Here is a 23,939-nt window from a genome sequence, read left to right on the forward strand (position 1 = left end):
GGGGACCATTCGCCGTCCTCAATAAAGGTAAAGCAGGCATCATACTGGATACGAGCCACCCCACACTAGCGTCTTTTGTGCGTCGGCGTCTAGTCAGCGCTATGGAAAATGACGTCGCTGCGCAGTTGCGCCAACGTTGCGTCGAGCAGCGGCCATAGAGTTGATTTGGACTCCGACGCTCGGAAGACGCTAGTGTGGGTTCTCTCTAAGCGGAAACAGTTGGAGGGTATTGCGATAGCAATAGTATTGTTCACGTACCGGATGGCTGAAGACAGATGCGGCGGATGGTGCTGCTGCGCCGGCGAGCGCATGTTGGAGATGCGCTCGAGCAGGTCGTCCTTGAAGGAGCGCGCGCGCCGCGCGAGCTTGTTGGCGCCGCGCAGCGAGCCGCGGTGCCCCGAGCCTGGCTCGCCGGACCCGTCGCCCTCTGCAATCACAACGAACAAATTCATTTAGGAACCCACTGTTCCCCCCTAACGCTAATTCGCAATTATTAGATTGATGCGAGCAAGTACCAATACCATTTAACCAATTTTCCCGTTCTAATGCGCAATGCTGTACAGCATAAGTACATTTAATCGATAATATAATCCGTACGTGAATGCTTAATAATGAATTTTGATACAAGACAATCGGTTTAGTTTAGAACATTATTTATTAGTATTTTAAAAAGATTATATCTATTTAACAACTAGGCAATTGTATTTAAAACATTTTGATACAAATGTGTTATGCTAATTTTAATTACATTTAAAAAAATTTTTGTTGAATACCAATATTATAAAAGGAACATCGAATCGAAATAAACCTATAAAACGTCAACATCATAACAAGGACAAGAACAAACATGGACAGTGATGATCTCAGGTACGAAATTACGCATGATTATTGTCATTATGTTACTCATAGTACCTAATATAAAGATATTCAGAATCATATTTCAGAACTAGTTATATTTAATTATTCTGGAAAATTAAATAAATGTAATAAAACAATATCCTAGGCACTTCCTAACTTTTATAATTAATAATATGACAATACGCCTACTTACAAAAAATATTCAAGGCCAATAACGTAAGTCAATAATCGTGTCACAGAGATTCTCCGAGGTCGGTAATCCGTATCCAGTTAACTGCACAGCAGGAATAGTAATCAAAGCTATTCGGTTAGTAGTAAACATAGGTTTATCAGTGGCGGTGACGCGCGGGTTTATAAATATACTGGCAGGCGACTGCAGGATGAGCGCGAAGACGCGGCGACTGGCACACTGTGGCCGCGAAAACATGAACGCGACGACCACCGATCCTTACTCACCAATCATACTAACATTGAATCGACAGTGGGCTCGTTCCTGGTATGACTAGACCTCGACATACGTATCATCAAGGCGTCATCGGTCATCAAACTTATAGTGGTTCGTCGGAAACAATGCGCACGACAACAACTAGGTATTGTAAGTTGTTGCGTCCGCCGCGGGCGGGTCACGTCCTAGCACTTCAATATTTAACTTAATATTCAGGCTCCTGCTCGGACACGATGGTCGCAATTGGGCATACTCTTGCACTTGGTTAACATAGGTAACAATTGCACATTGAGTAACTTTACTTGATAATGTTAGTTTGACCGCTCACAGTGCGATCAGGTTTTTTTGTTTGTTTTGTGACTAGTGTTGTGGAATACAAATCTTTGGAAGCCCCCTTAGGCTTTCACCTTTTACCGTTTCGGTATGCCGAAGATAATGACATCAAGGCAGCGGTGGTACGGTAATATTTTTTTTAACTATTATAGCATTCTAATCGTTGATAAGTGTTAACGATCCTTTAGTTTTCCCATACAAGTTGCAGTCGGGTTGCAGTCCGTCTGTACCGACCGGCCCTTAGTGTCCCTAGCGATTAAAATACATATTTTAATTCAATGTATGGTCAAGTCTCTAAATAGCGCTGTTTACAAGATTAAAACTAAGCTTTTAGGAGAGGAAATTTGGGCATAAAATAGAAGGAGGTATATACCTCGTATAGATGCTTTGTGTCGATTTTAATGACAAAATGCGAACCAAGAAAAAAGGATGCAAATCGTTCTTGCGTTAACTTCCGCCTAGAACTGGGCGTTTAGCGTTCAACAATGAAATATGCTATCATGTTACGAGTCTCCACAGTAGTCACGTAAAAACTTGTGTCAGTTTCGATGAAATCGTGTCACATAGACATGACTGACCAGCCATAATAATATGACCAACCACTAAATACCTGCTTCTAAAAATACATTGTTTAAGTAACGCTATAATGAAAGCCATCGTGAACGCGACTTATTCGTTGGAAATATGAATGATTATATTTTTGAAATAGGTGAATATCATACCCCGTGTTACTTTTCGAGCTGTTCCTTCGATGTTTATTTGCCGATAGATGCCGACACCTGGAGCCGCAGTACCGCGGGAGACTCTTCGATACGAGGGATGCCGTCGCCCATCAACGACAGAGTATGAATTTCTTGTCTCGCCCCTTTTTGTATCTGAGAAGGGCTCTTCTCTCGGTGAAACATAATGCTGTATATTTTCTTCGTCCGCCAAATTTTGCAGACTAATCCCGTTTCTGATGATCTTTTCCTTGCCGCCATTGCCTCTAACTTGGGCCAATGTTAAATTATCAAAACTTTTGCAAGTAGTGAGCGCTACGATATTGTTGTTTTGAAAGTCGTAGTATTTGTTTTCGTCGTAGCAAGTGAAACGTGGGCATGGATCTACTAATATTTTGACATTTCCCGTACGGTTGCTCTGATAGATATTTTCACTTGGAAGCGAATCGGGTTTAAAACGATGGCCACGCTGCTTAATATTTCTGATATTTCGTTTTAAAACCGATGATCCTCTTTCTTCTAGGACATGTAGTACTTCGCTGGGTTCCAAAAAGGGATTTATTCCGTTTTTATAAACTCGGTAACTCCTTTTATTTCTCCGCTGATTTTGATTATCATCGTAAATAAAACTTTCATCGTAATGAGGCATGTTAACTTATTCAATAACCGATCTTCATTATTATTCAAGTTCAGTCAGTAATCAACTGCTACCAATGTCAGGCTATTGAAGACATGATTAACTTTCAAATATATATTGATGTGAAAATTATGTATTTTACTCTCGCGCCTGGTTCAAAACTAGTTATTCTTAGCAAAGTGTGTGCATATTTCCATAGAAACGAATTATTTCTTTCAAGCAAATAGATATACCTGTTCGATGTATAGAAATCTAAAGTATTATACTTCTTTCTACGAAGTTTTTTCTTAATTTTCTAGAAGTAAATCTGTCGCATTCATTTCATTTACGTGTTACCAGCTAAAATCACGTGAGACTGTTTACATGACAGTAGGTACAAATCGGTATCTTGGACGTATCAGTCAGAGCCAGAAATAGCATATATGTACAATTAGATCATTATTTATTTACAGAGAGCTGTGAGCAGAGCACCTCGTGCGCATCGCGTCGTCTCGGCGACAGCTCTGTCCAGCAACACCAACCTTGACACTACAAATGAGACGTCCGTAAATCAACCCTGGCCGAATTTAGACTGGCAAATACTATAGTCTAGTAAGTGATATATGAAGGCCTGTTTGTTATTATGGCGGAAATTGGGTTATCTTACACCCACTACATAACAAACAAGTGTACTTCTCGCAGTATTCGTTATAACATTCAAACAAAATTACTAAAATCCGTTCTCATGCAGTCAATATTCTCACTTAAATATTGGAATTAACGACTTTCTCTATGAGACAACCGTCTGGTTTTGGACATCGCTTTGAATTCTCAGTCATACGCCGCTTACACAACAACACCTTATAAGATTAAATGTATACTATATTTGTTGAGTCCATAAGTGGCCGGGTCGACAATTAACAACAGTTCGCAGTTTCACTCGTACTAGCGATCATATGTTTTCAAAGAAGGGAACACGATAACGATCAATCACTGATAAATTTTGACTAGATATGATCAGGATAATAAGCGCACGATTTTCATAACGTCATCGATATCGAATAGGCCAACTAGATATATAGTTAATGATGCGCGAAGCACAGAAATGACACCGGTGTCAATCGTGCTCGGAAGTTAGGTGCCGCGCAGTAATGATGTTGCGCGAGAGTCAGTCGGTGCGGCCAGCAGCGGCGAAGGCGCGGTGGCACTGCGCCGTTCGCGCGGCCAGCGTTGTCGCACCGCGCGAGAGTGAAAGTGTTGCGTCCGCCGCGCGTCTCCCGGCCGACTCCCAGCCGCAAGCCGGCTACCCAGATGCTGTTCGTCGTCTACCAGGCCGACTACACAAGCTCGCGGAAATTGACAATTCTCATTTCAATAATAGTTTGACATAAGATAATAAACACTATTGGGTCAAGCTGAGTAGAAAAGCTTGTTAAGTTTCATGATTAAGAATTAAGGAAACGTTTAATTTTGGTTCCAGTGTTTAGTACCTGAGCTCGTCCTTCTTGATAATTTAATGTTACTGTTAATTTCTATAATATCTGAAATTTTAGTAATCGTTATATACATATACCTATTATATGTATTTATATTCTGTTTTCTTGAGGGGTAGGCAGACCTTACGGATCCCCAGTTGCTATCATCCTGACACACTTTTCACCTATCCAATATTTATTTAAGTACCTACGTAGTAATAGCCCCGTCTTCGTCTGCGTAGAATTACTACGTCCTTAGGAAATTTTTCCCCCCTTTACATCCCTTTAAGGGATAATTTCCTGGAGAAAAACTATCCTATGTCCGTTCCAATACTCAAAGTATATCCGTGCCAAATTTCATCTAAATCGATTCAGCGGTTTAAGCGGTTAAGCGGAAGTAACAATCAGAGTAATAACTATCGCATGTATAATGTTACTTAGTAGGGTTATAGAAGATGAAGGATATACTCAGAATTCCCGGAGGGTTCCGCACCATCAACAAAAAATTGAGCAAAACAAGCAAAATAAAACAAGCAAAAAAACGGTCACCCATCCAAGTACTGACCCCGCCCGACGTTGCTTAACTTCGGTCAAAAATCACGTTTGTTGTATGGGAGCCCCACTTAAATCTTTATTTTATTCTGTTTTTAGTATTTGTTGTTATAGCGGCAACAGAAATACATCATCTGTGAAAATTTCAACTGTCTAGCTATCACGGTTCGTGAGATACAGCCTGGTGACAGACGGACGGACGGACAGCGGAGTCTTAGTAATAGGGTCCCGTTTTTACCCTTTGGGTACGGAACCCTAAAAAACGGCAAGTCGTTATTAAAAATAATATTAAACATCCTTTATTTGAAATGTCACGACTTGTAGAGAATACAGGCAATGGGAAGTAAAAACATCCGAGATGTAAGTCCTACATACCTACATTTACATTGGTATATAGACGGTGAAGTGACAGCACAGCAGAAGTGTGCTGAAAATCTGTGTCATTTGCCCATTAGCGGATAGTGCCAGGGCTACATAGATACTTGAACTGAATTCTGTTCGATCAGTAACCACAATTTAATGAGAGAAAATAGTTCTTCATAGGTATATTATTTTTACCTATCTAGTCGACTCTAATTGATTACGAACTACATATCTATAAAAACCACGAGTTATTCAACTTAATAATAGGTGATTTGTTAGAAATAAAATAATGAAGGAAGAATTAGCTGTAGGTAAATCAAATATTCATTGATGAGTCACATTCCTTGAAATGAGTCGATCGAGGCAAATCTCTGAGGGCCTACCGCGAACCACGTTCGACGTGTTGCCTCTCTGTCGCACTTGTAAATTCGTACGTAAGTGTGACAGGGAGGTAACACGTCGAACGTGGTTCGCGGTAGGCCCTCTGGTTGACAGAGACTGCTTCGCATCGACCAACATAATCGAAACTCATCCACGAATTGCCAATTCCCGGTCCCTGAAATCTTTTTGTACACAATCAATTGGTAAAGTGATCATAATAATTCTCAAGTAATATATAAATTGAAATGGTTTATTTGGTGCCAAATCTTAACCTATAATACAATATATCTTATTCTAATACAAGACACCAAAATGGATGCCACTCAGCATCTGCCGATGACTATTCTTCTTAGCCATGGCGCTGGTTATCATGGCAACCGATTTAAATTAAAAACACGAATAATATTAAATAAAAAATAATAATTTTAAATCTTCGACCGACCTACTTACTTACAACGGTCACTTCGTGGCTACAACGATGAAAGACTAAATAAAGTAAAGAATTGCAAGTCACGACTCACGACAACTTCACTTACTTAAAGTTCCAATATTGGTAAGCCCAGGTTATTACGTATAGTTTGTCCGTAAAAATATCTAAGAGATAAGTAAATTGAATGCCCATCTGAATATCCATTTTTTAGGGTTCCGTACCCAAAGGGTAAAAACGGGACCCTATTACTAAGACTCCGCTGTCCGTCCGTCCGTCCATCCGTCCGTCCGTCCGTCCGTCCGTACGTCTGTCACCAGGCTGTATTTCACGAACCGTGATAGCTAGACAGTTGAAATTTTCACAGATGATGTATTTATGTTGCCGCTATAACAACAAATACTAAAAACAGAATAAAATAAAGATTTAAGTGGGGCTCCCATACAACAAACATGATTTTTGACCGAAGTTAAGCAACGTCGGGCGGGGTCAGTACTTGGATGGGTGACCGTTTTTTTGCTTGTTTTGCTCTATTTTTTGTTGATGGTGCGGAACCCTCCGTGCGCGAGTCCGACTCGCACTTGGCCGGTTTTTTGCTTCATTTTGTTATATTTGGCGCCATCACATAAAATTAAAACCGGCTCAAAATCTGCTGAATAGTGACGTACTATTTCAACTTATTGCTTATGTCTTTACAAATGTAGTAACAGTAACCTTTAAATCCCAACAAATGTTTCAACAATATCTATCATCCCGATTTCTTCAAATCGGGAAAATAACCTAAGGAAGAGATAACCTGCATTGAACTTTTATTGCAAACTGAAGAGTTACATTCACTTGTAAATTAACTCTCCTATGAATGTGGGATTATATATAATATTTAAGTATTATACATATATAGATAAAGGAAGGAGTCAAGTGAGCTTCCTTTATCCTAATCAAGTTTCCCTTAGCAGCCGAGAGAGGCTTTCCTCCCGCCTGCGTTAGGAAAGGGTCACGCCAGTACACGCGCCCCGCCTCCCCGCGCGCCGCGCCGCCCGCCTCGCCGGCCACGCTCCAGGCAACTCACTTTCCAATACCTAGACCCGATCTTGATACCTAGACGAACGGGATCCACATAGATGTATTTGTGAAACCCTTTAATCGAGCTAGCCTTTTCTTTTCATATTGTAAATTCAATCGACTAGCTATATTAGCAACTGACTTGTAGTCCTAAAGTATACTAGGGTTTTTATAGTCGTTAATTAAAAAAAATGTGAACTGTACTTCAACAACTTAGTGGCATTTGTCTTTAGCCAGTGGATGTTCTATGCGATGAGCGAAGGTTGTTTTTAATAGTGAGGAAAATATACTAAATATAGCTAATACATAGGAATAAGTGTGCGTCGTAGGCGCAACTACAGGGCTTCTTTATTTATCTAACATGTTGTGCGTTTTCTAAACTTTCTTTGCCGTTGGAAAATTATCAAAACCACGCTGGGGTTTACTCAATAATGCGGCTACAGCAAACATCATCACGATTCACGACTACCGACTATCTATGCAACAAGTAACCGTTCATAGACGAGCAGTGGTGGGATCATATCTGCATATTACTATAATAACATGCATCGCTAACTCAGGCGTAGGTATATAAATTATGTAATATATAAAAAAAAGTATTACACGTAACATTTCAGCTATCTACCTGACTATGACAGCCGCACAGAAAGACTACATAAGTAAAAAAGATTATAATACAATATGCTAACCCTGCTAACCAATAAATCATTTAACATTTGGTAAATAGTGTAATCATCAATAAATATATATTATATTCATACTCGTATTAGGTAGTTTTACTCTAAGTACATATCCAGCATATACGAGTATAAACGTGGCGGGCATGAAACCCTAAAAATGAATAATAACGAAATAGCGGTCGGTTTACTGTCTGTCTTAGCCGTCATAGGAAAGGGAACGAATCAATGAAGGCCCTTTGAATCTTCTCATAGAAGTTTCCATCAGTTCGAATGAAGGTCGAAAACCTCTCTATAGCAATAATTTGGCTCAAGTAATTGGCCGTAATCGGCGTATAGCAATTCGTACTCACGTGTTCTCACGTAACTACATAATTCTAATTCAGGGTCTCAACTTAAAATAAATGGCACAAATTAAAATAAATACATACTTTTATTGCTATTGCTACAAGTTAAGCTAAGTAATGACAAAAATGTCAATTTTAAAAAGGCAGCGGGCACCTGATAATCTTATATTTCTTGTAATATATTATTTGAAAAACTACGTTAAGTGAGAGTGTAATCAATAAGAAAATCTGTAGAAAGGTTGAGGCCAGTGCACACTTGTTGTTTACTGTACTGTTGCGCAACTATGCTTAGAGGTGAGCTCAGAGAACGTAAAAGCAATCACTAGATAGGTAGTTAAATAACCGAAGGCAACTTGTAAATATCTACCCATACTTAAGTGGGTTCACGAGTTATGACTGTTATGAGACGATTCATTCGTCTCAAAACTCAAATAATTGAATTACTAAAATCTATATAATATATACATACATATATAAAAATCAATCCCTATTTCACTTGGTCACGGCATCACGCGTGAACGGGTGGACCAATTTCGCCATTCGTTTTTAGGGTTCCGTAGCCAAATGGCAAAAAACGGAACCCTTATAGATTCGTCATGTCTCTCTGTCTGTCAGTCTGTCCGTCTGTCTGTCCGTCTGTCTGTCCGTCTGTCTGTCCGTCCGTATGTCACAGCCACTTTTCTCCGAAACTATAAGAACTATACTGTTGAAACTTGGTAAGTAGATGTATTCTGTGAACCGCATTAAGATTTTCACACAAAAATAGAAAAAAAACAATTAATTTTTGGGGTTCCCCATACTTCGAACTGAAACTCAAATTTTTTTTTTTCATCAAACCCATACGTGTGGGGTATCTATGGATAGGTCTTCAAAAATGATATTGAGGTTCCTAATATCATTTTTTTCTAAACTGAATAGTTTGCGCGAGAGACACTTCCAAAGTGGTAAAATGTGTCCCCCCCCCCCCCCCCTAACTTCTAAAATAAGAGAATGATAAAACTAAAAAAAATATATGATGTACATTACCATGTAAACTTCCACCGAAAATTGGTTTGAACGAGATCTAGCAAGTAGTTTTTTTTTTAATACGTCATAAATCGCCTAAACCCTTCATGGGCGAGTCCGACTCGCACTTGGCCGCTTTTTTTATTGTGTTTGTAATTGTCAGGAGAAGATTCTTATGATAAAAAGACTGCAAAAAAAATTGATATAAATAGGTGAAACGAAGTTCGCCGGGTCATCTAGTATTACATAATTATACTTTGTATTATTTTACGTGTATTTTTGTACCATTAGGCGTTGAAACACCGGGGACCCCCGCGCGCAAAAGTTTTTTGCAGAAATCGCGAAGCGTCTTGTTGACGTAACAGGCCGCGTAGCCAACATGCCAATCGCTTACGCTCCGTAGCGATCGATACGCAACTGTCACTGCTGTCGCACTAATATGGAAGAGTGATAGAGAGACACATAGCGTTTAGTTGTCGAAGCGATAGCGATTGTCAGCTTGGCTAGGCCGACTGGTGACCGAAGAGCTGGCGGCTTTCCTCGCAATCCTCGCACAACGTATCAGCATTGCGATACAACGAGGAAATGCCGCCAGCATCCTTGGTACAATGCCTCATGGGCCTATTTTACATATTAAATCTTGCACTATTTGTATATATACTGAAGGTACCTACTTTCTTGCGGGATTGTTACTCAAGAAAAATCTATGATTGCCATTTGTAGGTTTTTTTTTGCAGATTTGACTGAAGGAAGGTTGTTAAAATTTAAATGACAGCGAAACCCGAAATTATGCACGTCTCGACACGCACTTAGCCGGTTTTTATTCCGTACCTTTCACTTTCGTCAGCCATGCGAGACGATCGACAGATATGCCCTGAATCGAGTGTGATGCGGGCCCAAGGTAATCTACCTGATGCTACGACAGAAGTCATCATCATCAAGATACATCACGATTCTCTAATAGGCGGGGGAAGAAAAAATTTTGCTTGCATTAATTCGTACAGTTTCGAAAGCTTTTTCTAATCAATATTTAGGGTTTACAGATGCCCACGATACGATTATCTCCAGTACCGTAATTGAGCTCTTCATGAAATTAATGACCCTAGGGTCAATATCTAGAACACTATACAGACTAAGTCATACAGTCGGGATAATGTATCAATTATATGTCTTAAGTTAGTTCATGATTAATAACAAAGAAATCCCGAGAGTTTCCTGTGAGCTGTGTACAGTAAGCTCAATCTATAGTTTTTTTTTAAATAATCGATATAAATGTAACTTAAAAATTCCTACACAATTCGAAAATTTGATGATTAGGTCATAATATTAATCTCAATTGATATGGAAATTTGCACCACTCGGATACCGTGAGATCTATTTTTTATGATTTTTTATTTTTTATTTTATGCTTAAAAAATATGTTTATTCATCCTACACTCGAAAATTTTATATTTCTACAATTATCTGTTTATTTAACACGTGTTATCAAAAAAATATTGGAATAATAACAAGTGCTTTGCGAGAAATCAAAATAAATAACAAATAATTTGAGACCAATACTTTTAAAATTGCTACGCTCAAAATAGCTACGTTCAAAAAGCCTAATGACAATACTTTGAAAGTCAATATTAATAAAAAAAACGTCACCTTTCTCACTTGTTTGACCCTGACATATCCCATCCATACAAGTGTCAAGAGTGACGTTCCTTCAAAAACGTCACTTTTGTCACTTGTTTGACACTGCCATAGCCCATCCATACATGTCAAAAGTGACGTTTCTTCAAAAACGTCACTTTTGTCACTTGTTTGACACTGACATAGCCCATCCATACAAGTGTCAAGAGTGACGTTTCTAAAAAAACGTCACTTTAGTCACTTGTTTGACACTGACATATCCCATCCATACAAGTGTCAATAGTGACATTTCATAAAAAACGTCACTTTTGTCACTTGTTTGACAACGACATATATCCCATCCATACAAGTGTCAAAAGTGACGTTTCTTAAAAAAAAGTCACATTTCTCACTTGTTTGACCCCAACATAACCCATCCATACAAGAGTGACGTTTCTTCAAAAACGTCACTCTTGTCACTTGTTTGACACTGACATAGCCCATCCATATATGTCAAAAGTGACGTTTCTTTAAAAAAAGTCACTTTTGTCACTGACATATCCCATCCATACAAGTGCCAAGAGTGACGTTCCTACAAAAACGTCACTTTTGTCACTTGTTTGACACTGACATAGCCCATCCATACAAGTGTCAAGAGTAACGTTTCTAAAAAAAACGTCACTTTAGTCACTTGTTTGACACTGACATATCCCATCCATACAAGTGTCAATAGTGACGTTTCATAAAAAACGTCACTTTTGTCACTTGTTTGACACCGACAATCCCATCCATACAAGTGTATTAGTGACGTTTCTTAAAAATCTTTCAGCTTTCTCACTTGTTTGACCCTGACATATCCCATCCATACAAGTGTCAAGAGTGGCGTTTCTTAAAAAAACGTCACTTTTGTCACTTGTTTGACACTAACATAGCCCATCCATACATGTAAAAAGTGACGTTTCTTTAAAAAAAAAGTCACTTTTGTCACTTTTTTGACACTGACATATTCCATCCATACAAGTGTCAAGAGTGACGTTTCTTAAAAAAACGTCACATTTTCACTTGTTTGACCCTGACATATCCAATCTATACAAGTGTCAATAGTGACGTTTCATAAAAAACGTCACTCTTGTCACTTGTTTGACACTGACATAGCCCATCCATATATGTCAAAAGTGACGTTTCTTTAAAAAAAGTCACTTTTGTCACTGACATATCCCATCCATACAAATGCCAAGAGTGACGTTCCTACAAAAACGTCACTTTTGTCACTTGTTTGACACTGACATAGCCCATCCATACAAGTGTCAAGAGTAACGTTTCTAAAAAAAACGTCACTTTAGTCACTTGTTTGACACTGACATAGCCCATCCATACATGTCAAAAGTAACGTTTTTGAAGAAACGTCACTTTAGTTACTTATTTGACACTGACATATCCCATCCATACAAGTGTCAAAAGTGACGTTTTTGTTTGAAGAAACGTCACTTTTGATAGTTCATGAACGACCAAAAATCGTGATATTAAACAAAATTATCAGTTTCGTACGGTAGTTCCCACGCCAGCCCAGTGCGGATTGGGGACTTCACATACACCTTTGAATGTCTTCGCGGTACAGTAGACTTTTTAAACTTAGGTCAGCTAAACGTGGGACACATGTCGTTAGAAATTTCGCAATTTATACATTTTAAACTTAGGTCAGTTGAGATACGTCAAATATTAGTTATAGAAACGATATGGATCGGATATATCAGTGTCAACAAGTGTCAAAAGTGACGATTCTTAAAAAAAACGTCACTTTTGCCACTTGTTTGACACTGACATAGCCCATCCATACATGTCAAAAGTGACGTTTCTTTAAATAAAAAAGTCACTTTTGTCACTTGTTTGACACTGACATATCCCATCCATACATGTCAAAAGTGTCGTTTCTTTAAAAAAAGTCACTTTTGTCACTTGTTTGACACCGACATATCCCATCCATACAAGTGTCAAGAGTGACGTTTCTTCAAAAACGTCACTTTTGTCACTTGTTTGACACTAACATAGCCCATCCATACATGTAAAAAGTGACGTTTCTTTAAAAAAAAAGTCACTTTTGTCACTTTTTTGACACTGACATATTCCATCCATACAAGTGTCAAGAGTGACGTTTCTTAAAAAACGTCACATTTTCACTTGTTTGACCCTGACATATCCAATCTATACAAGTGTCAATAGTGACGTTTCATAAAAAACGTCACTCTTGTCACTTGTTTGACACTGACATAGCCCATCCATATATGTCATAAGTGACGTTTCTTTAAAAAAAGTCACTTTTGTCACTGACATATCCCATCCATACAAGTGCCAAGAGTGTCGTTCTTACAAAAACGTCACTTTTGTCACTTGTTTGACACTCATACAAGCCCATCCATACAAGTGTCAAGAGTGACGTTTCTTAAAAACACGTCACGTTTCTCACTTGTTTGACCCTGACATATCCCATCCATACAAGTGTCATGTGACGTTTCTAAAAAAAACGTCACTTTAGTCACTTGTTTGACACTGACATATCCCATCCATACAAGTGTCAAAAGTGACGTTTTTATTTGAAGAAACGTCACTTTTGACAGTTCATGAACGACCAAAAATCGTGATGTTAAATAAAATTATCAGTTTCGTACGGTAGTCCCCACGCTAGCCCAATGCGGATTGGGGACTTCACATACACCTTTGAATTTCTTCGCGGTACGGTAGACTGTTTAAACTTAGGTCAGCTAAACGTGGGACACATGTCGTTACAAGTTTCGCAATTTATACATTTTAAACTTAGGTCAACTGGACGTATGAAAAAAGGTCGTTAGTATTTTCGTGTGACAAAAGTGACGTTTTTTATGAAACGCCACTATTGACACTTGTATGGATGGGATATATCAGTGTCAACAAGTGTCAAAAGTGACGATTCTTAAAAAAAACGTCACTTTTGTCACTTGTTTGACACTGACATAGCCCATCCATACATGTCAAAAGTGACGTTTCTTTAAATAAAAAAGTCACTTTTGTCACTTGTTTGACACTGACATAGCCCATCCATACTTGTCAAAAGTGACGTTTCTTTAAAAAAAAAAGTCACTTTTGTCACTTGTTTGACACTGACATATCCCATCCATACAAGTGTCAAGAGTGACGTTTCTTCAAAAACGCCACTTTTGTCACTTGTTTGACACTGACATAGCCCATCCATACTTGTCAAAAGTGACGTTTCTTTTAAAAAAAAGTCACTTTTGTCACTTGTTTGACACTGACATATCCCATCCATACAAGTGTCAAGAGTGACGTTTCTTAAAAACACGTCACCTTTCTCACTTGTTTGACCCTGACATATCCCATCCATACAAGTGTCAAGTGACGTTTCTAAAAAAAACGTCACTTTAGTCACTTGTTTGACACTGACATATCCCATCCATACAAGTGTCAAAAGTGACGTTTTTATTTGAAGAAACGTCACTTTTGACAGTTCATGAACGACCAAAAATCGTGATGTTAAATAAAATTATCAGTTTCGTACGGTAGTCCCCACGCTAGCCCAATGCGGATTGGGGACTTCACATACACCTTTGAATTTCTTCGCGGTACGGTAGACTTTTTAAACTTAGGTCAGCTAAACGTGGGACACATGTCGTTACAAGTTTCGCAATTTATACATTTTAAACTTAGGTCAACTGGACGTAGGAAAAAAGGTCGTTAGTATTTTCGTGCACTAGCAGACATTTAATTGCTGGTGACTGTACGCGTACGCTCGTATAAAACGCTACTCTGTAACCGCCCTAAGATACCTTCATCCTATCCAATCCGTTGCTTTGCGGCCGTGCGGCCTTGAGGTATCGCCATCGCTTCCCCTCCCGCCCCGCGCCGATCATTTAAATAATTTAACGATAGCCATTTTTACAATTGTGACAAAAGCTCATTGTATTAATAGGAGATTCTTTGACGTTGTGATAACATTAATTACAGGCTGTATGGTGCATTAAAAAAATATACTGTAGAATTAATGCGCGTGGGGTAAAATACGTTATAATTGTTTAAAAAATAGTAAAAATAAAATCCCCTGGTTTTTTATTTTATTAGATTGAGTAGAATAATTGGCGTAACAATATAGTGGAAAATCACCAAGTGTTTAATTAATGTTGTATTGTAATTATTTATTTCAAACATTTTTATTGCTCGTGACGTATGCACCACTAAAAAAGTGGTGCATATTTTACTTACAGTGTAAAATATTTGGTTATGCCTTTTGAACAAAAAATCGCTACTGTAGAATTTGATGTTTACATCTTTTTAAAAACTAAATTTTTAAAATATTTTTTTTCAAAAATCTCAATATATTGTTTAGAGATTACTTTACACATACATTCACAAAATAGTGTTCTATTATATTCCAAACACAAATGTACTGTAGGATATAATGTGATGCTCTCGAACAATTTAAAGTTTAGTAACCGGCCTATAATGAAAAGATTGGAGCGCTCGAACATACATTTGCATGACCAACATTATGCGACCAGCCCATGAGCCCACAGTAATAGAGTAAACATGCGACATCACTGATCGCCTGTAACGGTTTTTGATGCTGTTGTTGTATTATTCAGCGTGGTCAGTCTGTTTTACTCGTTTTACTACCTTATGATCAATTTTATCTCAACTCAGCAGACGGGGGAGACAGGGGGGGGACTACTAACTGATAGAATGACATTATTGACTGAAACTATAGAAATGTGTTGAGAATGCAATTTCGAATTGGATTCATCTAGATTGATTTTCGTCATTCGCTTAACTGTCCAAGAGTTAAGTTGCATTTGGGGTAATAACTGCGGTAGGATAACTCTGTCTGTTACCTCTTCACGCTTAAACCGCTGAACCGATTTAGATGAAATTAGGTATGGAGATATTGGAGATAATTTGAGTCCTGGGGTATGTCTGCGTTCATCATCTCTCGTTTGTTTGTTATTCTCTAAAGGTCGCATTTCTCAACCGATTCTCGTGAAAATTTGCGAGCAGATTCGATAATAATATAGATTTTTTCTGCCGATTCTTTTTTGGATTTTTAAATGGGGTCGCGAGGTCTACAGCTCTCAGAGTTACTAGTTAGATACTAAATCGTCGTTAGTAGCTAGAGAGTCAGACAACAACTCAACACTGTTTAATAAATTTATCTGGGTAAGTTATACATATATGTATAATTTGACTATATCCAGTATATTACATTTTAACCGAATGCATAATTTTACCGACAGCGGTTTGTAACAACCCGCCCTTAGAAAAGCAAACTCAACCGGTGCCAAGCCCATTCTGTCAAGTAGCAGGCGACCGAGCGACACAGGCAGTGCATATATATATAAGAATATAAGATATAGGTATTATTCACGGGAATGGAAGCGGCCACGGGCAGCACGTACCAAACTAGCCGAGCGAGCGCGGTCCCGTTACAGCCTCGCTCGGTCTGCGCTGTATCTAAATAAACTAGCACTATGAATCGATGTAACCATCTCGCCCATTATCCAACATCGCAGTCTCGACCAACAGTACAGTGTTTGTACCTTAGGAACATAATTGAATTCATACGGTACTTTAAAGTTCAAACTAATTGCATTTAATCCTTAAAGGCCTGATGCAGTTAAACTCCCCCATACCTAGATTAAGAAATGTTCAACCCTTAGTTTGATTATTCTGAATCTCCAATTACAAATGATCTGTTTTGTAGTACTTCTTTGTCTTCTTTCAAGATTATTATTTTTTAGGTTAGAAATCATATATTTAAATAATAAGTACACTAATGCTTAATACATATTTACATATGTTGTTTGAAATACTAATGTCCGAAATAGTTCCCTCCAAATTCATATCCGACCTCAATAGAAACTTGAATCAATATAAAACGAACGAAGACAGACACTTATCATAATCATATACATCAAAACTTACAATTTTAGGTAAAAAAAATATCTGTAAGAAACGGTTGCCCTTGTACCTAACTTGTCACAAGAAATTGCTGCAAGCATATTCGTAAAGTATTGTATGTTGACACCATTGATACAACGCGATAGACGAGATCGTGGTCGCGCCTTGACGAGATTTCATACTTAATATTGTTTAGGATGTTACCTAAACCATTGAAGACACAGCAAATAGTACAGTCGATTGCGCCGCACGGACGAGTGAAGCGAGAGAACGTTAGCCGCGATCACGTTCAGGGCGTCATCCGTGACTGCTGCGCTGCCTGTGGTTGGCTCTGTTGCACACCGCACACCGATCATTTTATTCCCGTAACTGTATGTATATTTTTGCATAGGTAATAACCTAACCCAATTTACAAACTGAAACGAATAATATATTACGGCACATATTTAACCGGGCAGTTAAGTAGTTCAAATTCGGGTTTATTACGATTTATTTACCTGCTAGATCAGTCAACACAATTAAGACGGACCACAAGATCCTTTAGGATGCAACTGCGAAAACGCTGTATCTGTATACAGTGTGTGGCCTATAACGCGGGCGAAAAATTAAAACGTAGATTCTACTCCTCAGTCCTCAAACTAGACAATGTTTGTTCAGCGACTTTTAAAAATAACTTGTGGTTTGTATTTTAAAACACTTTAAAATTTAATCGAACACGAAATGTATTACGAAATTGATTATGCCTGACGGTGACAAGACTGACGGGCACGACGGGCAATGTCAATTAGACGGAATTTAAAGTACATTGAAAATATTATTTAGTTTGTTTTGGTTTGTTTGAAAAAGGGACAATTTTAAGACTACATAATTTCAAAAAGTTGTTGAACAAAAGTTTTATTGTTTGAGGAGTAGAATCTACGTTTTAATTATTCGCCCGCGTTATAGGCCACACACTGTATAGGTAATTCATGTTTGAAATTAAATACTTACATTAAAAAAAATACCTTTTTTATGATAAACTTGACAACTTTGGATTTACTTTCTACCTCTCTATCGCTCTGCATAGTCTGCATATTAAAGCGATAGAGGCAAAGAAAAGACGAACGAACGAAGTGGTGAGGCCTCTTATAAAAAGGATTCTAAAACCAATGAGTTAACTGAATTATATCCCTCGTTGTGAAGCAAGACACCGCAAACCAAGAAGAGATATATAAAACAAGTGAAACAATAGGGAATATTACGTAAAACTCTGCGTAGAGAGCGCCACTAGCTCATATTGAGATGAGAGAGCCTACCGCGAAACACAGAAATCGAAATTCCGTTATCTGCCTCTCTATCACTCTTGAGCAGACGACAAAATTTAGATTTTTGCGTTTCGCAGTAGGCTCTCTATAAACAAACCTTGATGCATCAGTGGCATAGTGAAAACTTCTCAAGAAACTGTTTAAGACATAGTATGTATAGTTAGGGGAGGCCCGGGCAAAACGCATATGTTAAGGGAAAGTAACAAAATAAAATAAAAGTATGTAATAAATATTACTCTTTTTACTTTTAATTTGCACGCTGTTTCATAAACTTTGGAAACAGCTATTAAAAAAATAAAAACTTTACCAATTTCTTCTATTAAAACTATTAAAATCAGAAAGTGTCTATTATCCTTTTTGCCCGCAGGGGTCGGGCAAAACGGATATGCCACTAGGGCAAAAAGGATAACTCAAAAACAACAAAGTCAGCCTTGGCATTAGGCACAATAGCCAAGCACCTACAACTGCTTATGATGTGCAATTTTCATACGCCCAATTTTGGCATTCGAGATACTTCCTAATTTTAAGTAACTTTGCAAGGTAAGAAATGGAATCCCAAACGTTTTCGCGGCAGAATTTATAGATTTTCCTTCTTCTTTTACTGATTTTACCGCTTGCGCTAAAGATTTTTCCGACCACGATGCCCTCTCACTCTTTCTTTTGTAATTTAAAACCATAACAAAAACATCTGTAATAAAACAGTCTGTAATAATTATCCGTCTTGCCCATATTCGTTTTGCCCATAATACCAATATTAGATCGATAAACAAAATTAAAATGTTATTTGTAGATTATGAAAAAAACTAGTATCACAAATTATATTTAAATAAATATGCCATTGAACCACTGCATAGAACAAATAAAACTTATAATTATATATTACATACACTGTAAAAAAGTTGATGCACAAACCTTTGCGAAAATATTAACGAAACAGTACAAATTCTTTTTTTTTCTCCTCACAATAAACGAGCGCTTACATTGTTTTGGTCAAACTGTCATGGCGTCGCCGACCACATGCCGAATCATGGTGGCAAATGGCAAAGTGCTATCTATTACCGTTTTTTTTAAAAATCGGATATTCTTCTTACCCACATTATGCGTATTGCCCGGGCTTCCCCTACTCTATGGTTTACAATGTGCTATAGTGCCGCACTCTGGCGGCAGAACATTGCTGTAATACCAGGGGGCCAGGGGGTATTGGATACAACGCAACTGGCCTATGTAACAAGTAATAACTCTAAAAGCTTGCCACAATAAATGTAATGTCAAGAAGACTGACAGAAGCGAGCGACAGTTACAATCAACATGCAATCAACAATCCCTACAAATATAATAATTCTACTTTCAACTCCGTCTATCTGTATGTTACCTCTTTATGTTTAAACCGCTGAAACGACGAATTTGAGTCTCGGAGCTAGTAATATTTTATCATAAGCATTAAATTATTTGTTCTGAAATTATAAATATGTGTATTAACATATCGAATGTAAATGATTATAATTATGCGTGCACAACGTCGCATACGTAATAACTTGCGGCACCGCCGCAGGAATTTCTAATTCGAATAGCCCAATCGACGTGACAACTCTATACATAATACATATACCTATCTTAATCTATTTTACTTATTCAGTAAGTAAGGGCGCCTGTCACCTGTACACGGTGCCGCCGCCGCGCCGCACCTTCGCGCTATGTACACGAGACGCGTAAAGCACGCCCGCGGCGGCGAGCTTTACGCGTCTCGTGTACAGTCAGCTGCAGAGAAAGGTGGCCCCCCCTGCATACAATCAGTGTATGCAGGGGGGGTCACCTTTCTCTGCAGCTGACCGTACATAGCGCGAAGGTGCGGCGGCGGCGCGGCGGCGGGCTTTACGCGTCTCGTGTACATAGCGCGGAGGTGCGGCGGCGGTGCGGTATCGACGCGGAGGCGGTACCGTGTACACGAGCCCGTGCGGCGGCAGTGCGGTGTCGGCGCGGAGGCAGCACCGAGTACACGCGCCCTAAGACAATTTGACTTAAAACATACATTTGATCGTTTTGACAAAATGTACAAAAATGATGTGACCAAAATTAATGTACCTACAACATTTCCATGAAGATAGGGCAATATGAGAAAATGAACAATTCTTCAACTAAATATATTGATTTTAATAACGGACATAATCATATTATATGCAATATCTGGGTGACCGAGCTTCGCTCGGAAAACATATAAAAACTCGAAGATGCGCGTTTTCCCAGAGATAAGACCTAGCTAGATCGATTTTTCGCCCCCAAAACCCCCATATAGTAAATTTCATGGAAATCGTTAGAGCCGTTTCCGAGATCCCCGAAATATATATATATATATTATATATATATATATATATATATAAATAAATATATAAATAAACAAGAATTGCTCGTTTAAAGGTATTAGATAGATATGTTTTCAACTTAAAATACGTAAGTGACCCGTTTTTATTATATTAAATAAAGATATTGATTTTGTTCACATCAAGAAGCCCTTAATTTATGATAAATCTGAATGGAACGGTCCTGGCCCACGCCCAGCGACGAGCTGGAGCGGGCACCGGATGTTACGCCCGCGTAGCGCGCTGCCCATAAATGTCGAATGCACTGTTTGACTGACGTACCTCCTACCGCGTTTGGCGGAAAATAGAATAATGCATTTTATTTCATAGTCTATCTTATGAAAACAAGTGCGTCACTCCGATACCTACATAGGTAAAGCTCATTCGAGTGGATAACTTATCAGGTCGAATTAAGCTTCATTTTATATTCAAATATGTTTACCTACCCAAGATATGATGGCATATCTGATCAAGCATACTAAATTCATGTCATGTGAAATTTATGTTAATACTGCAGGGCGGTAATAACAAGTGAACATAGGCGGCGGACAAGTAACGCCCGTAAACACATGTCATATATGTCATGTTTCATCTACAAAGGTGTCGACACTACGACTACGACCGAAAATAGGCAATCTATTTTAAAAATGTATTAAAAAAAGATAACTTATCCAAGCAAGGGCTGTCTTGGAAAATTCCCGGAAAAAGGGGGCAAGGTCGCCCACGTACCACCTGGGGGCGCACAGTGGAAAAGGAGGCTGCACCAGTTGGCCTCGGCTGGGCGAGCTGGAGGAGGCCGCGCTGGACCGCGAAAAATGGAAATCCCTTCTGAGAGCCCTACGTCCCTGATGAGGGATAACAGGATACCATCATCATCAAAAAGAAAACAAAACATATTAACTCAAAATGACTTGACTAGACATATGGAAACAAGAAAGCGATTTTATTAAACTATTTTTTTATGAGCGCGTGTACCAATACCAATTTGTTTTGCATAATTTGCAATGAATTAACTCATAAAAAAAGTTAATGCACAATTAATTAACTTTGAAACGAAAGAGAATACTTTCTTTCAGAGATGCCACGAATATTCGGCAACTATTCGGTATTCGGCCTATTCGACCACTTTGCCGAATATCTGTTGCACCCAAAAATAACCCCAAAATTATTGGTATACTTAATACCAATTTGACGCTTAAGACGTATATAAAATATAAATAACACTTGCACAGTATGTGCTGTCTCTAGGTGCTTTGGGGTATTTTAGATATATTTTTAAGGTACACTAGAGAGAGAGACTATGTCCATTAGGGTGAAGGTCAAGCAAAAAAACTGGAAAACATTTTTTTTTGTTTTTGTCAATTTAGAATGTTGAAATTTAGCATGAAAAGAAAACCTCTTTGATTGATGATACAGGAATGATCAAAATAAGACAAAAGTGTTTTTGCCCCACCCTAATGTTCGTGTTTAGAACTTGAAAGTCAGTCACATTTATGAAATATTCCTTAACCCTTATGTCATTTGTTTTATTTATTGGGTAGAGTAGAATGGGATTATTACATAAGTGCGTCCCCAAGTGTGCGATGCACGATTGTGCGACATATTTTTTTTAACGACACTGCAATTCTGCGAAGTGATATTGTGCGACATATCACTATTCGACCAAACTATAGTCCGGCAGTATTTTTGATCGAAGTTAAATTGTGTGACATATTACGGCTCGACAATACTTCTAGTGCACGACAGTATTTGTGGGTCTAAGGGTATTTACTTTTAACATGGTCTCAGTACACTGTTTCTTCTCAAAAAACATTTCCTTCACAACTGAACTAGACGGAGCCCCGCTTCGCGGGGGGCCTATTTCTGGGCGCTTTGCCCTTCGGGCATCTGAAGCTACCTAACGAACCTAACCTACCTATTGATTTAGTATGACCTCCGTAAAAACATTACACTTGGGGGAAATATAGGTAGGTAGGTAGGTAGGTAGGTAGGTAGGTAGGTAGGTAGGTAGGTAGGTAGGTAGGTAGGTAGGTAGGTAGGTAGGTAGGTAGGTAGGTAGGTAGGTAGGTAGGTAGGTAGGTAGGTTAGGTTCGTTAGGTAGCTTCAGATACCCGAAGGGCAAACCACCCAGAAATAGGAGCCCAGCGAAGCGGGGCTCCGCTCCGTCTAATTAAGTTGTGAAGGAAATGTTTTTGGAAAAGAAACACTTAGTGCGGTGGGACTATGGTAAAAATAAATAATAAAAATAAAGTGTGACTACGGTTAAAACGCGAATATTTCGCACAAACGATCATTCGCTCAAACGACACATCTTATAGTAGTGCATCGCCTAATAATGTTTCGCACGAACAATAGTTCCCACAAATGACATGTACAATCGTACATCGCCTAATCATACGTCACACTAACAATACTTCGCACAAGCTTGTGTCGCACTCCTGTAGTAAATCCGAGTAGAATATAGTTAAATTAGTGCAATACTTTTTGTAATCAATTATAAATAAATAAATGTCTAAATGCTGACAAATTAAAATTTCAACACAGGTAAAATCAATAAATTAAAATAAGTATAACTAAAGAGTCAGAATTTGCTGTTTTTATAAAGAACTCTCATGTTTGTACTTGTACTTCCTCATATTCAAATTCATACCTCAATATTCAAATTACATTAAATTTTAATATTGTTCAAGTTAGATGAAGTCTGACTTTTATACTTAGACACAAATACCCACAATGTTGTATCATCATAAGGAAATTATGGAATTTGCTAATTGGACTTTTTTGGCTTTATTCACATTTAAAACAAACAATCAAGTTGGTAAAAGGCATCATAGTCCTTAAGCAGCCCAAGAAAATAAAATACATTTAAAAAAATCTTACTATTTATAAAACTGCTGCTATACCTACCTAGGATGTCCATTATTAATCATTACATTCATTACTCATCAGCATAGAGTGAAATCTCGTTAACGTCGATAAAATTATGACAGTTAAATAAATTCCCTTCTTAAACTGACTGCTTCTTGAAGATATTGAAATAAAATTGTAATTTTTTAATACAAACTTGCTATTCTCCCATTTGATATGTAATTTTCTAAAAAAAAATGTGTCTGATAACAGTAATTAGATTTCAATGCATTGGATATCTATTATGTTGTTTATTTACTTTTGTAAGCAAAATTGTAAAACGCGCATACATGTTATTGGGGATTGAGGCCTTCTGTAACTAACTTGCATTCAATTCCCGTATGTTTTCGGAATACTCTAAACATAGCCGAATTCATACGAGTCGAAACACTTCCGTTCACACCCCCTTTTCACTGATAGCGTAAAAAGAATTTCATAAAGATTAATTAAAAATCAACATAAACCAGAAACCCTTTATTTCATTACAGACTTAATCATTATATATTCGTTTATAAACGATACTTTAAGGTTAATATTGATATTTATAAAATAGTAAG

The 23,939-nt window shown here is 38.1% G+C and overlaps 1 protein-coding gene across 8 annotated transcripts in view; it reads right to left on the reverse strand.

Moving 5' to 3' along the window:
* Positions 1-23,939, reverse strand: part of LOC134661085 (guanine nucleotide-releasing factor 2) — a 61,208-nt gene that overhangs the window by 36,864 nt on the left and 405 nt on the right. For 4 of the 8 annotated variants that reach the window (XM_063517001.1, XM_063516998.1, XM_063516997.1 and 1 more), the window contains exons 1-2: positions 2,359-3,234; positions 259-427 (exon numbers count right to left, since the gene is read on the reverse strand). In XM_063517001.1, the coding sequence (XP_063373071.1) occupies positions 259-427; positions 2,359-3,004 (815 nt within the window). In that variant the 5' untranslated portion in view covers positions 3,005-3,234. Of the gene's footprint in view, positions 1-258; positions 428-2,358; positions 3,236-23,939 lie in introns of those variants that run through there. The other 4 variants (XM_063517004.1, XM_063516999.1, XM_063517000.1 and 1 more) reach the window with 3 other exon arrangements.

The sequence above is a fragment of the Cydia amplana genome, chromosome Z (assembly GCF_948474715.1).
Source record: "Cydia amplana chromosome Z, ilCydAmpl1.1, whole genome shotgun sequence".
In the NCBI taxonomy this organism is placed as follows: domain Eukaryota; kingdom Metazoa; phylum Arthropoda; class Insecta; order Lepidoptera; family Tortricidae; genus Cydia; species Cydia amplana.